Source organism: Megalobrama amblycephala, linkage group LG7 (assembly GCF_018812025.1).
Source record: "Megalobrama amblycephala isolate DHTTF-2021 linkage group LG7, ASM1881202v1, whole genome shotgun sequence".
Lineage (NCBI taxonomy): Eukaryota > Metazoa > Chordata > Actinopteri > Cypriniformes > Xenocyprididae > Megalobrama > Megalobrama amblycephala.
The window spans coordinates 46,900,846-46,913,951 of NC_063050.1; the positions used below are offsets into that span (position 1 = coordinate 46,900,846).

The 13,106-nt window shown below is 36.6% G+C and overlaps 3 protein-coding genes across 6 annotated transcripts in view; 1 reads left to right on the forward strand and 2 right to left on the reverse strand.

Moving 5' to 3' along the window:
- The window catches only part of elfn1b (extracellular leucine-rich repeat and fibronectin type III domain containing 1b), a 136,574-nt gene that overhangs the window by 47,937 nt on the left and 75,531 nt on the right, over positions 1–13,106 (forward strand). The window lies entirely within an intron of this gene.
- LOC125272740 (UDP-glucuronosyltransferase 2C1-like) lies at positions 2,510–8,836 on the reverse strand. The gene is made up of 2 exons (XM_048197829.1): positions 8,352–8,836; positions 2,510–4,262 (listed from the first exon to the last, which is right to left on the reverse strand). The coding sequence occupies exons 1-2, from the start codon at positions 8,356–8,358 to the stop codon at positions 2,674–2,676; spliced, it is 1,596 nt and encodes a 531-aa protein (XP_048053786.1). The 5' UTR covers positions 8,359–8,836; the 3' UTR covers positions 2,510–2,673.
- LOC125272735 (UDP-glucuronosyltransferase 2C1-like) lies at positions 9,295–12,858 on the reverse strand. 2 transcript variants are annotated; one of them, XM_048197816.1, is made up of 3 exons: positions 11,815–12,858; positions 9,863–11,411; positions 9,295–9,639 (listed from the first exon to the last, which is right to left on the reverse strand). In XM_048197816.1, the coding sequence occupies exons 1-3, from the start codon at positions 11,819–11,821 to the stop codon at positions 9,624–9,626; spliced, it is 1,572 nt and encodes a 523-aa protein (XP_048053773.1). In that variant the 5' UTR covers positions 11,822–12,858; the 3' UTR covers positions 9,295–9,623. The 2 variants fall into 2 exon arrangements, with proteins under 2 accessions (XP_048053773.1, XP_048053772.1); XM_048197815.1 differs by having other exon boundaries at positions 9,296–11,411.

Below are 13,106 nucleotides of genomic sequence, written 5' to 3' on the forward strand. Positions count from 1 at the left end.
GCAATATTACACAAGCAAATTGCAAAAGCGTTGTATGCCTTGTGCCTATACGTTCTGATATTCACAAAAACACCATGATTGCGAATGTGATTTTGCTTTTACACAACAGATCATAAGTTAATATTGAGCTACAGTACTTCAATTTTAGACACAATGTTGCAAGTCTGATTTTGCTCTGCAGAACTGTTGCAAGTCTCCAACTCTGTGCAACACATGTAGAGGTGTCATCCTGAACGAATCAGTGTTTTGAATGAATCGGTTGAATGAATAATTCAACGACTTGCTCATTAAAACAGCATTTTGGTTCGTTCCTAATCCTAAATAAATCAGCGCTTTGAACAAATCGGTTGAATGAATGATTCACTGTTAAAGACAGTTAGTTGTTACCACCTAATGGCATAGCAGAAAGCGTTAGTTTTTCTCAATTGCTTTGGTTCATTTTTTTTTTTAAACATTCTTAATATTTACTAAACGTAATTGTTTTATGGGACATCACAGCACAACTCTATTGCATGTCTGCAAAATGTAGTACTCACTCAAAACATTTACTGGTAATTACTAGAACCATTTCCTCAATACTTGTCACTGTTTCAAAACTCTTCACACAGTGAACACAACATCATATGTGGACTAAATTGTGGATTATCTTCTATTGCTTTGGCACAAAATGCATTCAATGACTACGTCATTCAAATGAGATGAATTCTTTTCTCACTTACACACAAACACACCAAAACTCCATACCTTCAGGGCAGGCCAATTTGCACGCTTACATGATCGTTTCAAAACTTAAACTTAAGTTTAAAAACTTAACATAGCATGAAACTGAATAAAGGCCTGTTCACACTAAGAATGATAACTATACAGATAAATAAGTATGTACAACATGTTTTTGCTGTTCTTGTTGCATTTACACGGCTTTAACCAGCAGATGTCCTCAGCATGCTATGTTTCGAGTGAATAGCTAGTGTAATCGATCTAATCTAACAGTGAATTTAGCTGTCGAAGTCAATATAGAAAAATATAAAACAACACCTAGCCTTTTCACTGCAACTTCAGAGGAAGCAAGAGCATGTTGTTGAAACTCTGGGGGGTATGACCTATTGTTTTCCAATAATCCATTTTTTAAAGTATCCTTGAAAAAGGGGTTTGCCTTGTCAAACAGTGGTGGCTTTTTCTGGACCTCGGCGATTAACTTCTCCACAATGTCATCTGCCATTTTAAATGTGCGAGCCCTTACATTACACCGAATTCTGATTGGCTGTAAGTATTTTATCGTTCAACATCTGGAAAAAAATTGTTCTGAAAGTGATCCCAACAATATCATTTCTCTGTATCGTTATTATAGCTGTGGGGTGGACACTGCTATTCTTTTATATTTAGAATGATTTTTAGAACTATATCTTTATTGATATCCTTATAGTTATTGTTCTTGGTGTGAACTTAAGACATTGCTGAATTTAAGACAGCAATTTCTATAGTGAAACCATATTGAAATATATTCTGAATCTAAAATTTAAATACTATTAGGGCAATTAGATGTAGCTGGACACCTACACAGATGTTAGCCTTTCAATTTCATTACCATCTATACAAAAAGGGAAACTTAGGAATAATTTGGTACTGAAATGTAAATAAGGATCATGTAACATAAACTGCAGTGAATTATAAACAGTAGAGAGTGTCATTCTTCTTTTGTGAAGAAATTTTACAAAATAAATCATTGTGAAAATTGTTTTAGGTTGTTATATGACTGACAAAGTGTGTTTGCTGGTTGAAAACCTTTGCTAGCGTTGTGGACGAAAGACTTGATTTGAGACATGTATGAAGTGTTTCGGTAATTTTAGTACATTTTGAATGTGAAATTAACTGGTGTGCCAAGTTGAAAATTGGTTAGAAGAACTGTGTGAAGAGTTTTGAAAAAAGTGACCTTAGTGCGGAGAAATGTTCTAGCAATTGTAAAAAACTGTAATTAATGGTTCAAAATCAAGTCAGTAAATTGTCCAATGAAAACTGAGCCAACGCAAATGAGAAAAATCCCACCATTTGTATACAGACAAACACAAACATATGAAGTGATGTACTAGAAAAGCCTGCTTTAGGGGATCTAAAATGATATCCTATTCTGGGCTGCTTACACAAAGGTCATAGATGTGAATCATAAACTGGAGACATCTACCACCATCTACCAGTCACAGGTTGCCCCAATGGAACTGTCACTACTGCTTGTGTCATTCTTCAGAATAAGACATGTTTATATGTCAAGTAATGAAATACGTTTTTTTGTTTACCATTGACAAAAATGCCTTTTGGGAAAGAAAAGGTATAACAGACTGTAAAAATGCACATACTACAGCTAACTGAGCAGGTAGTAAAATATTTGTTATTTCCTAAATATATTTCCACATGGATGGATAGATAGATAGATAGATAGATAGATAGATAGATAGATAGATAGATAGATAGATAGATAGATAGATAGATAGATAGATAGATAGATAGATAGATAGATAGATAGATAGATAGATAGATAGATAGACCAAATGTTGTATAATGTTCACATAACACAATGCAAGGTTAAAAGATTTCATTGTATTTTCTGACAAAACGGAAAGTCGGAAAGTAATGCAAGAAAGGCAAATGCTACATTGCACTATTACATTTTAATCCTCATTATTGTAGCTTGTTTTTTGTTTTTCTCATTCTGCAGCAGAAATACTTGATAACCATATATATGGTCATGATTATGAGTGACACAGCAGAAAGCAGGAACAGCATGACATCAACAGAGTGATAAGAGTACCAGGGCATTTTGTACGACTCTGTGCGCAAGTGAGCGGCACCTTTGTGCCTCATTACAAACTCAATCCAGAAGATGGCATTGTCCAGAGGCTTCACTGGGACGTCCTTGTGAAGCCTTGAGAGCCTCTGCATGTTCTCCCGATAAGAGGGCTCATAAAGGACCTCTTTGACAGTTTTAAGGAAGGACTCCTTATCCACTGTGGCAAAGTCTACATTCTTGGCTACACCCTTTACTCTCATCTTTGCAAGATTATTAGGCTGGTCAAAAATCAGCCCAAATCCAATGGTTGGTACCCCGTGGTAGATGGCTTCTTGAATTCCATTGGTTCCTCCATGTGCCACAAAGACTCTGGTTTTAGGATGACCCAGAAGATCATTCTGAGGCATCCAGTCCATCATTAAGGTGTTGTTCCCAAGTGCAGATGGTCTCTTTCCTTTGTACCTCCAGATGATCTTCTGTGGAAGTTCTGCAAAAGCTTCAGCAATTGCCTCTGCCACATCATCAGGAAGCTGACCAATGAGAGTGCCCAAAGACATGATGATGACACCATGCTCTCCAGAGCTCTGCACAAAGTCCTCCAGATCTTGTGGAAGAGGCTTTGATGGCTTGCACTGAAAACCTCCCATGTAGACGATGTTTGGCATAGTGGGACGCGGGAATTCAAAAACAAAATCAACTCTATGGAGCCACAGATCAGCACTCTGAACTAAGGTAAAGTAGGATGTTCCTGGGCCAATGAAGCGTTCACAAAGTACATTAAAATTTGGATTAATCATGATAGCTAGCTGTACTTCTGAAATGATGTACATCACAACATTTTTCGCTCTTTCCAAGAAACTCATGCGGTCTGATAACTCCAGCATTGGTGAAGGAACATAAGAAAGTGGAGCTATTGCAAAATGAGCCTCACTGTAAACTGTCCAACGGACATTGTAGACAATGGGCAGTTTGAGATAATGACCCAATATGACCCCTCCAAACCTGACTGGATCTGTAAGAATCAAATCATATTTGGCATCTTTTATTGACTGCATTATCTGCTGGTCTTCAAACATGTCTATGATCATCTTGTTTTCTGTTTCAAGTATCCATAAAAAACTTTGCCACATTTCTATCTCCAGCTTCAGGCGAGCCCAGATTGAACCCTTTCTCAGTATTCCCAGTAGACTGGATGCAAACATCTTGAAGAATTCTTCATTAAATCCTCCATCAGACTTGAGATTGATGGATGTGTAGTGAGGAGAGAATTCTTTGATGTACCAGCTGTCTGCCATCCGAATGACTGTAACATTGTGACCTTTGGCATGAAGTGCTTCAATCAAGATGTTCATGTTGACCCAATGACTGCCATCCACAGGAAAGACAAGAACCTTCCCGCTTTGAACAACTGGGACAGTCGTCAGCAGGAGGGTTAGCATGATTGGCCCAAGCACCTGAAAAACCTGTCTATTCATAGTACCTATCACAAAGGAAGGACAGAAAAGATACATTTCTAAATTAAGTAAAAATATGCTTACTGTGCTAAATTACAGTATTTGTAAATTTATATAATTATGGTTTAGATACATTACATCATTCTTGTTTTCTTAAAAACTAAACTATATATAATGAAATATGAAGAGCCCTAATTTTATGGGGTTAGATTCCCGCCTAAAATATTGCAGTCACGGATCAAAAAATAATAAGCGTGAATCAAAAATTTAAAAACACATGTAAAAATATATAACACATTAAAAACTTACAACTTTAAAAAAATAATGCAAAATGATCAGAATGGCAAAGAACGTGGTCACGTATCAAAATATAATAAGCATGAATCGAAAAAATAAAAGCGTGTTTAAAAAAATAACAAGCATGAATCAACTTTAAAGGTGCCCTAGATTCAAAATTTTAATTTACCTTGGCATAGTTGAATAACAAGAGTTCAGTACATGGAAAAGACATACATTGAGTTTCAAACTCCATTGCTTCCTCTTTCTTATGTAAATCTCATTTGTTTAAAAGACTTCCGGAAAACACGCGGATCTCAACATAACACCGACTGTTACGTAACAGTCAGGGTGTACGCCCCAATATTTGCATATGCCAGCCCATGTTCCCAACATTATGAAAGGCATTAGACAAGGGCAGCCAGTAACGTCTGCATCTGCACAGGTGAATCATCAGACTAGGTAAGCAAGAACAACAGCGAAAATGGCAGATGGAGCAATAATAACTGACATGATCCATGATAACATGATATTTTTAGTGATATTTGTAAATTGTCTATCTAAATGTTTTGTTAGCATGTTGTTAAAGTTACCATTGTTTATTACTGTATTCACAGAGACCAGAGCCGTCGCTATTTTCATTTTTAAACACTTGCAGTCTGTATAATTCATAAACACAACTTCATTCTTTATAAATCTCTCCAACAGTGTAGCATTAGCCGTTAGCCACGGAGCACAGCCTCAAACTCATAGAGAATCAAATATAAACAACCAAGTAAATACTTTACTCACATAATCCGACACATGCATACAGCATGCATGACGAACATCTTGTAAAGATCCATTTGAGGGTTATATTAGCTGTGTGAACTTTGTAAATGTGCTGTAATATAATCGAGAGCTCGTGTGGCAGGGAGCACGCGAATTAAAGGGGCGGCGCGCTGAAAAAATCAGTGCATAGTTAATGATGCCCCAAAATAGGCAGTTAAAAAATTAATTTAAAAAAATCTATGGGGTATTTTGAGCTGAAACTTCACAGACACATTCAGGGGACACCTTAGACTTATATTACATCTTGTGAAAAAGCATTCTTGGGCACCTTTAAACATTAAAAAATTATATTGCACAAATGTTGCAGTTCGAGTTTCATGTAAATTAGGTTGGGCTTAAGCATCACCATTGGTCCACTATTTCTAGATTGACAGCTCCTCCTCTAGCCAATCAATCGAAGAGAGGGAAATGGCATCACTTCAATGCAACTCATGGCTACTGATGCTCACACTCGTACAGGGGAAGATAACAGTTTAATTAGAAACTTTACAAGGACTTTCAAGCTGTAAAGTTATCTGAAGTATGGACAAATAATTCCTCTTTGTGCAGTCATGATTGTTAATCTTTATGTTCATAATATATGGTATTTGGTGTTAAAATATTACTTGGCTCATGATGCTAATATGCTAAGGCTACTGTAGCTAATATACTTCTTCAGTGTTGTTGTTAAAGATCATAGGTAACGTGGTAAATTATTTCTTAGACTGAATGTATCATTTCTGCATTGACTATGATAGTGTTACTAGGTAGCTTTAAAAACAAAATTATAGATCAGGGATAGGCAACATCAATTCTGGAGTGTCCTGCAGAGTTTAGCTCAAACCCTGATTTAAAAAAAAAAAAAAAAAAACTCACCCGTCTATAGTATTAATAATTCTGAAGACACTGATTAGCTAGTTAAGGTGTGTTTGATTAGGGTTGAAGCTAAACTCTGCACTTGCCCATCCATGTTATAGAAATATTAATTTAAATGGCCAGTAGGTGGCGAAAAATTACTGTCTTTATGAGTGAGTCTTTCATTTAAGCGTCTTGTTCAAATAAGGAATTCATTTATGAAACACTGCTGTGCTGCTCAGAGACATGCAACGCTGTTCTGCTGTGGCTTCTTTTGATACTCCTTTCATCAAAATAGTGCAAAAAGACACTCAAAATTAACTTATTGCTATACTGATTTATACAACAGCTCAATAAACATTTGCAATCGCTCTAATATTGGGGAAAACACTCTTGCTGGTGTGATAGGCTATTGCTTAACTTTATAATTTTATAATCTAGGTACTAAAATGTGATAAAATTCACCTTTGTCAATGACATACTGTACATGAAAGACAAAATCTATAAATCTGTTTACAGGAAAACAATACATGACAAAATATGCAGGCAGTTTACTATTACGAGCAATATACAGTGATCTAAACAATTGCAATGGCATATCTTACTTTAACTGTAACTCATATAAATATATTAGTAAGGTAGGTTTCATTTGTTATATTCTCTTGTGCAAAAGACAGGAATTGAAGCGACAACAAGCAAGCGTATATTATTATTATAATTGTATAAATACTAAAAATATCTAACAGTAATATAACAGGAATAGACGAGGCTGGCACACATAATCGTGACGTTGTGAGGCCACTGCATAGTGGCAGTTGCGTTTCACGGTGCCAGGTCCAGTGGTTGGTGCATTAAAGGTGAATAGGTGAACATAGATTAATCATCAGACAGGCACAACTGTGACAGGTTGTCGTTAGGATGGTGAATTTAACAATAAAAGATCGTCCAGGTAGACGTATATACAGGTGACAGGTCGAGTTGAAGGCACATATACAGTATAACGTGTCCTGCCACAGAAAGATTTTACCCCAGCTGTGACGGTTATCTTCCCCTGTACGAGTGTGAGCATCAGTAGCCATGAGTTGCATTGAAGTGAAGTCATCTCCCTCTCTTTGATTGATTGACTAGAGGAGGAGCTGTCAATCTAGAACTAGTGGACCAATGTTGATGCTTAAGCCTGGCCTAATTTACATGAAACTCGAACTGCAACATTTGGAAATGCAAGAGTGGAACATGGAAAGAAGAGCAAAGAGAAAAACAGCACAAGTGTACAAAAGAGTAAAATATGAGCAGAAAATGTAAGAGAGCACAAACTACAGAGTAATAAAAGCAAGAAAAACTAATTTTAAAGGGTTAGTTCACACAAAAATGAAAATTCTGTCATTTATTACTTACCCTCATGCCGTTCCACACCCGTAAAACCTCCGTTAATCTTCGGAACACAAATTAAGATATTTTAGTTGAAATCCGATGGCTCCGTGAGGCCTCCATAGGGAGCAATGACACTTCCTCTCTCAAGATCCATAAAGGTACTAAAAACATATATAAATCGGTTCATGTGAGTACAGTGGTTCAATATTAATATTATAAAGCGATGAGAATATTTTTGGAGCGCCAATAGAACAAAATAAGGACTTGTTTATTAACGACTTATTGATTTCAAAACACTGCTTCAGGAAGCATCGGAGCACAAATGAATCAGTGTATTGAATCTGCTGTTCGGAGCGCCAAAGTCACGTGATTTCAGCCATTGGCAGTTTGACACGCGATCTGAATCATGATTCGACACACTGATTCATTACGCTCCGAAGCTTCCTGAAGCATTGCTTTGAAATCGGCCATCACTAAATAAGTCGTTATTTTGTTTTGTTTTTTTGGCGCACCAAAAATATTCTCATTGCTTTATAATATTAATAATAATTTGTGTTCCGAAGATTAACGGAGGTTTTACGGGTGTGGAACGGCATGAGGGTAAGTAATAAATGACAGAATTTTCATTTTTGGGTGAACTAACCCTTTAAGAACACAAACACAAGCGAGAATCTAACCCCATATAATTTATACAGGACCTATATTTATTTGCTTAGGAAAACATTCAAATATTACACTGCAATGTAAACATGAATCACAGTAAGAGAAACTGCATCTTTTTAAGAGAAAATAAAAATTCTCACCTGTCATCGTGTATAATCGAAAATCTACCAGGTTAACTTTGTTAAATGGAGTTCAAGTCATCCAACCATAAGCGCAGCCTTTGTCCTTGATATGCATGCCAACATCTATTTATACAGTATATGTGAGTGAAGGTTTGTTTAACAATCTTTCAAAGATCAAAGATCATTACTTTTAAAGATCTAGTTAATTAATTACTATTCAACATTACATTTACGGTACAAACTAGAACTCCCTTTACTGTTTGGGTTTTGGCACCACATAAAGTTGAGTAAATTATGACAATTCAATTGGTTGTATTGTATTTGGTTGTATTGACCCACTAACAAAAAAAACTAATAAATAAAAATACAGCTGGAGTGGACTCTGGAGCAGACTCAGGGACTGGAGCCATCGCTGGACTCTGGTCAGGGGCTGGTATTGGCTCTGACCAAAAGTCAATTAACCATGGGTCCTCCGCAGGTTCTCATTTCCATGTGTGGCCATTAAGGCTGAGGACTCAGGCATGGCGGCCATCTTGGGACGAGGCGCTGGAATGCCGGCCATCTTGGGATGAGACTCTCGTAATGGCGGACATCTTGGGATAAGGCTCTCGTAATAGCACCAAAATAATTCAAAACACAATTTACTGACCAGCGTTCTGTTTTCTGTCATGCACGGTACACGTTTGTGATGACGTTAGATGAACGCAAACGCACCAGGGTTCGATAGAATCAAGTTGATTGTGAAACCAGACCAACGCTGCGGGGGGCACCGGGAACAATCGCACCCGGGCTCGAACCGCAGCAAACGAGCCCAGTGTGATAGCACCCTAAATTAACAAGACACACCTGAACTGAAGACACTAATTAATCTGTAACCAAGGAGACAAACAGGCAGGCACACAAAGGGAATCAAAAACAAACTCAAAACAGACATAACACTGACACCATTGAACCGGAAGTTGCAACCAACTTTACTTCAGTGTTGTTACATATTGTTGAAAAGAAAAAATACATTTTTGTAGCTGTGAGACAAAAGGTGCTTTATAATGAATAAGAGTGCCATGGTTATCTAGCTTTCTGGACTAGTTAGTAGGCTACCTCTTTAAACATTACTTTCATGAATGCAACAACTAATGTGAATATTTATATTCAATGTGATATAATAATATGGTTTTCCATTATAAACAAGGATGACATTGGGTTTATTGGCTTCATGCATGTGTAGCTGTTTTGCATTAAAGGTACCTTGAACACTTCCAACTCTTTAAAGCAGAGGTTCACAAACTTTTTTCATGTTAGGACCCACCTAGAGAGGTACAGTATAAAGAAACAATAAAGAAAGTGTTTCATATACATTCTAATGTACAGATTTGTTACAGGATTTGTAGTGTGTAACCCACCAAATTGAAAACATATTGTTGAATTAATTTAATTTGCAAAAAATAAATAATAATAATAATAATTATAAAAACAACATTCATTCAAGTTTGTTTTTTGTTTTTCTCATGCATATTCTGCAGCAGAAATACCTGATAACTGCATATATAGTCATGATTATGAGTGCCACAGCAGAAAGCAGGAACAGCATGACATCAACAGAGTGATAAGAGTACCAGGGCATTTTGTACGACTCTGTGCGCAAATGAGCGGCACCTTTGTGCCTCATAACAAACTCAATCCAGAAGATGGCGTTGTCCAGAGGCTTCACTGGGACGTCCTTGTGAAGCCTTGAGAGCCTCTGCATGTTCTCCCGATAAGAGGGCTCATAAAGGACCTCTTTGACAGTTTTAAGGAAGGAGTCCTTATCCACTGTGGCAAAGTCTACAGTCTTGGCTACACCCTTTACTCTCATCTTTGCAAGATTATCAGGCTGGTCAAAAATCAGCCCAAACCCAATGATTGGTACCCCGTGGTAGATGGCTTCTTGAATTCCATTGGTTCCTCCGTGTGCCACAAAGGCTCTGGTCTTCGGATGACCCAGAAGATCATTCTGAGGCATCCAGTCCATCATTAAGGTGTTGTTCCCTAGAGCAGATGGTCTCTTCCCTTTGTACCTCCAGATGATCTTCTGTGGAAGTTCTGCAAAAGCTTCAGCAATTGCCTCTGCCACATCATCAGGAAGCTGACTAATGACAGTGCCCAGAGACATGATGATGACACCATGCTCTCCAGAGCTCTGCACAAAGTCCTCCAGATCTTGTGGAAGAGGTTTTGATGGCTTGCACTGAAAACCTCCCATGTAAACGATGTTTGGCATAGTGGGACGCGGGAATTCAAAAACAAAATCAACTCTATGGAGCCACAGATCAGCACTTTGAATTAAAGAAAGGTAGGATGTTCCTGGGCCAATGAACCGTTCGCAAAGTGCATTATAAGTTGGAGCAATCATAAAAGCAATTTGTGTTTCAGTTATGATGTACATCAAAACATTCTTCACTCTTTCCAAGAAATTCATGCGGTCTGATAACTCCACCATTAGAGCAGGAACATAAGAAAGTGGAGAAGGAGCTATTGTAAAATGAGCCTCACTGTAAACAGTCCAACGGACATTGTAGACAATGGGCAGTTTGAGATAATGACTCAACAGAACGCCTCCAAACTTGACTGGATCTGTAAGAATCAAATCATATTTGGCATCTTTTAAAGACTCCATTATCTGCTGGTCTTCAAACATGTCGATTATCATCTTGTTTTCTACTTCAAGCATCCCTAAAAAATTTTGCCACGAATCTATCTCCAGCTTCAGACGAGCCCAGATCGAACCCTCCCTCAGAATCTCCATAAGTCTGGATGCAAACATCTCCAGGAATTCTTCACCAAATCCTCCATTAGACTTGAGATTGATTGATGTGTAGTGAGGAGAGAATTCTTTGATGTACCAGCTGTCTGCCATCCGAATGACTGTAACATTGTGACCTTTGGCATGAAGTGCTTCAACCAAGATGTTCATGTTGACCCAATGACTGCAATCCACAGGAAAGACAAGAACCTTCCCGCTTTGAACAACTGGGACAGTCATCAGCAGAAGGGTTAGCATGATTGGCCCAAGCACATGAAAATCCTGTCCATTCATAGTACCTATCGCAAAGGAAGGAAAGAAAATTTACAATTCTATAGTAAGTAAAAATATGCTTACTGTGCTAAATTACAGTATTTGTAAATTTAAATAGTTATGGTTAAGATACAGTATATCATTCTTGTTTTCTTACTTTTAAAAGAAACGGTATTCAATGAAATTGAATCTATAGAGGAAATATAGAGGCAAATTCCAGCATATAAAAATGTTAAATTAATTGCATTAACTCCAAAAACAAACAAACAACAACAACAAAAAAATATCGACATCCTTAATTTACACAGGACCCATATTTATTTGCTTAAGGAAAATTCTAATATTTCACAGCAATATAAACATGAATCACAATACACACTCCATCCAAAATTATTCAATAATCAAAGAGAGAGAAAAAATTTTTCTCACCCATCATTGTGTATAATGGAAAATCAACCAGGTTAACGTTTGTTGAAAGGAGTCCGTCATCCAACGACAAGCACAGCCTTTGTCTTTGCCATTTCTTGCCAACAGATATTTAAATATACTGCATATGAGTGAAGGTTCATTTAAAAATCTTTAAAGGGCAAGGGGCATTTACCTTCAAAAATCTAGTTAATGAGTTACTATTCAACATTATATTTATGGTACAAAGTAGAACTTCCTTAACTGTTTGGGTTTTGGCACAACATGAAGTTTAGTAAACTATGACATTTCAATTTTTGGTTGGACTAACCCATTAATAATAATAATAATAATAATAATAATAATAAGTAAGTAAGTAAGTAAGTAAGTAAGTAAATAGATAGATAGATAGATAGATAGATAGATAGATTAATTAATTATTAATTAATTAATAAATACTTCCCTTTCTCTTGAACAATCTGCAAATGCATTAATCCAACAAAGTCTGAGACCTACAAAGTATGAAGTTTTCAAGTATACCCTAAACAATGACCAATGTTGGAGAGTAACACAGAAACTTTTCACAGGTAACAGTAATATTATTTATTCAGTAAATCACATCATCAGCTATCAGCTGTCATGTGACTCTCCCTGAGGAAGGCTTATGCTGAACGTGTAGGAGAGATATCGTAACTTTTTGTATGTAGCTGTGAGACAAAAAAAAAAAAAAAAAAAAAAAAAAAGCTTTTTAATTAATAATTGTGCCATGGTTATCTAGCTTTTTGGACTAGTACCTCTTTAAACATTACTTCCATGAGTGCAAAAACTAATATGAATATTTATATTCAATGTGATATAATAATATGGTTTTCCATTATAAACAAGGATGACATTGGGTTTTATTGGCTTCATGCATGTGTAGCTGTTTTGCATTAAAGGTACCTTGAACACTTCCAACTCTTTAGAGCAGAGGTTCACAAACTTTTCTTATGTTAGGACCCACCTAGAGAGGTACAGTATAATACATATAGGGACCCTCTTATAATGTCCTGCTTAGTCAAGTTACAGAAATAAAATATTAATTAGTTATTATTGTTATTACTAAATTTAACTGCAATTCCTAATATATCACAATTATATGTATTTTTTTGCAATTTAGGCTTTAAATTGGCATTTTGTGTGTATGTGTTCTTGTATATATTGTTTATGAGGACACAAATGTTTGGAGTTTTTTTAATTAAAAAATTGTTAAAAGTGTTTAGGGGTAGGGTTAGTGCAAGGGGACAGAATATAGAGTTTGTACAGTATAAAACCCA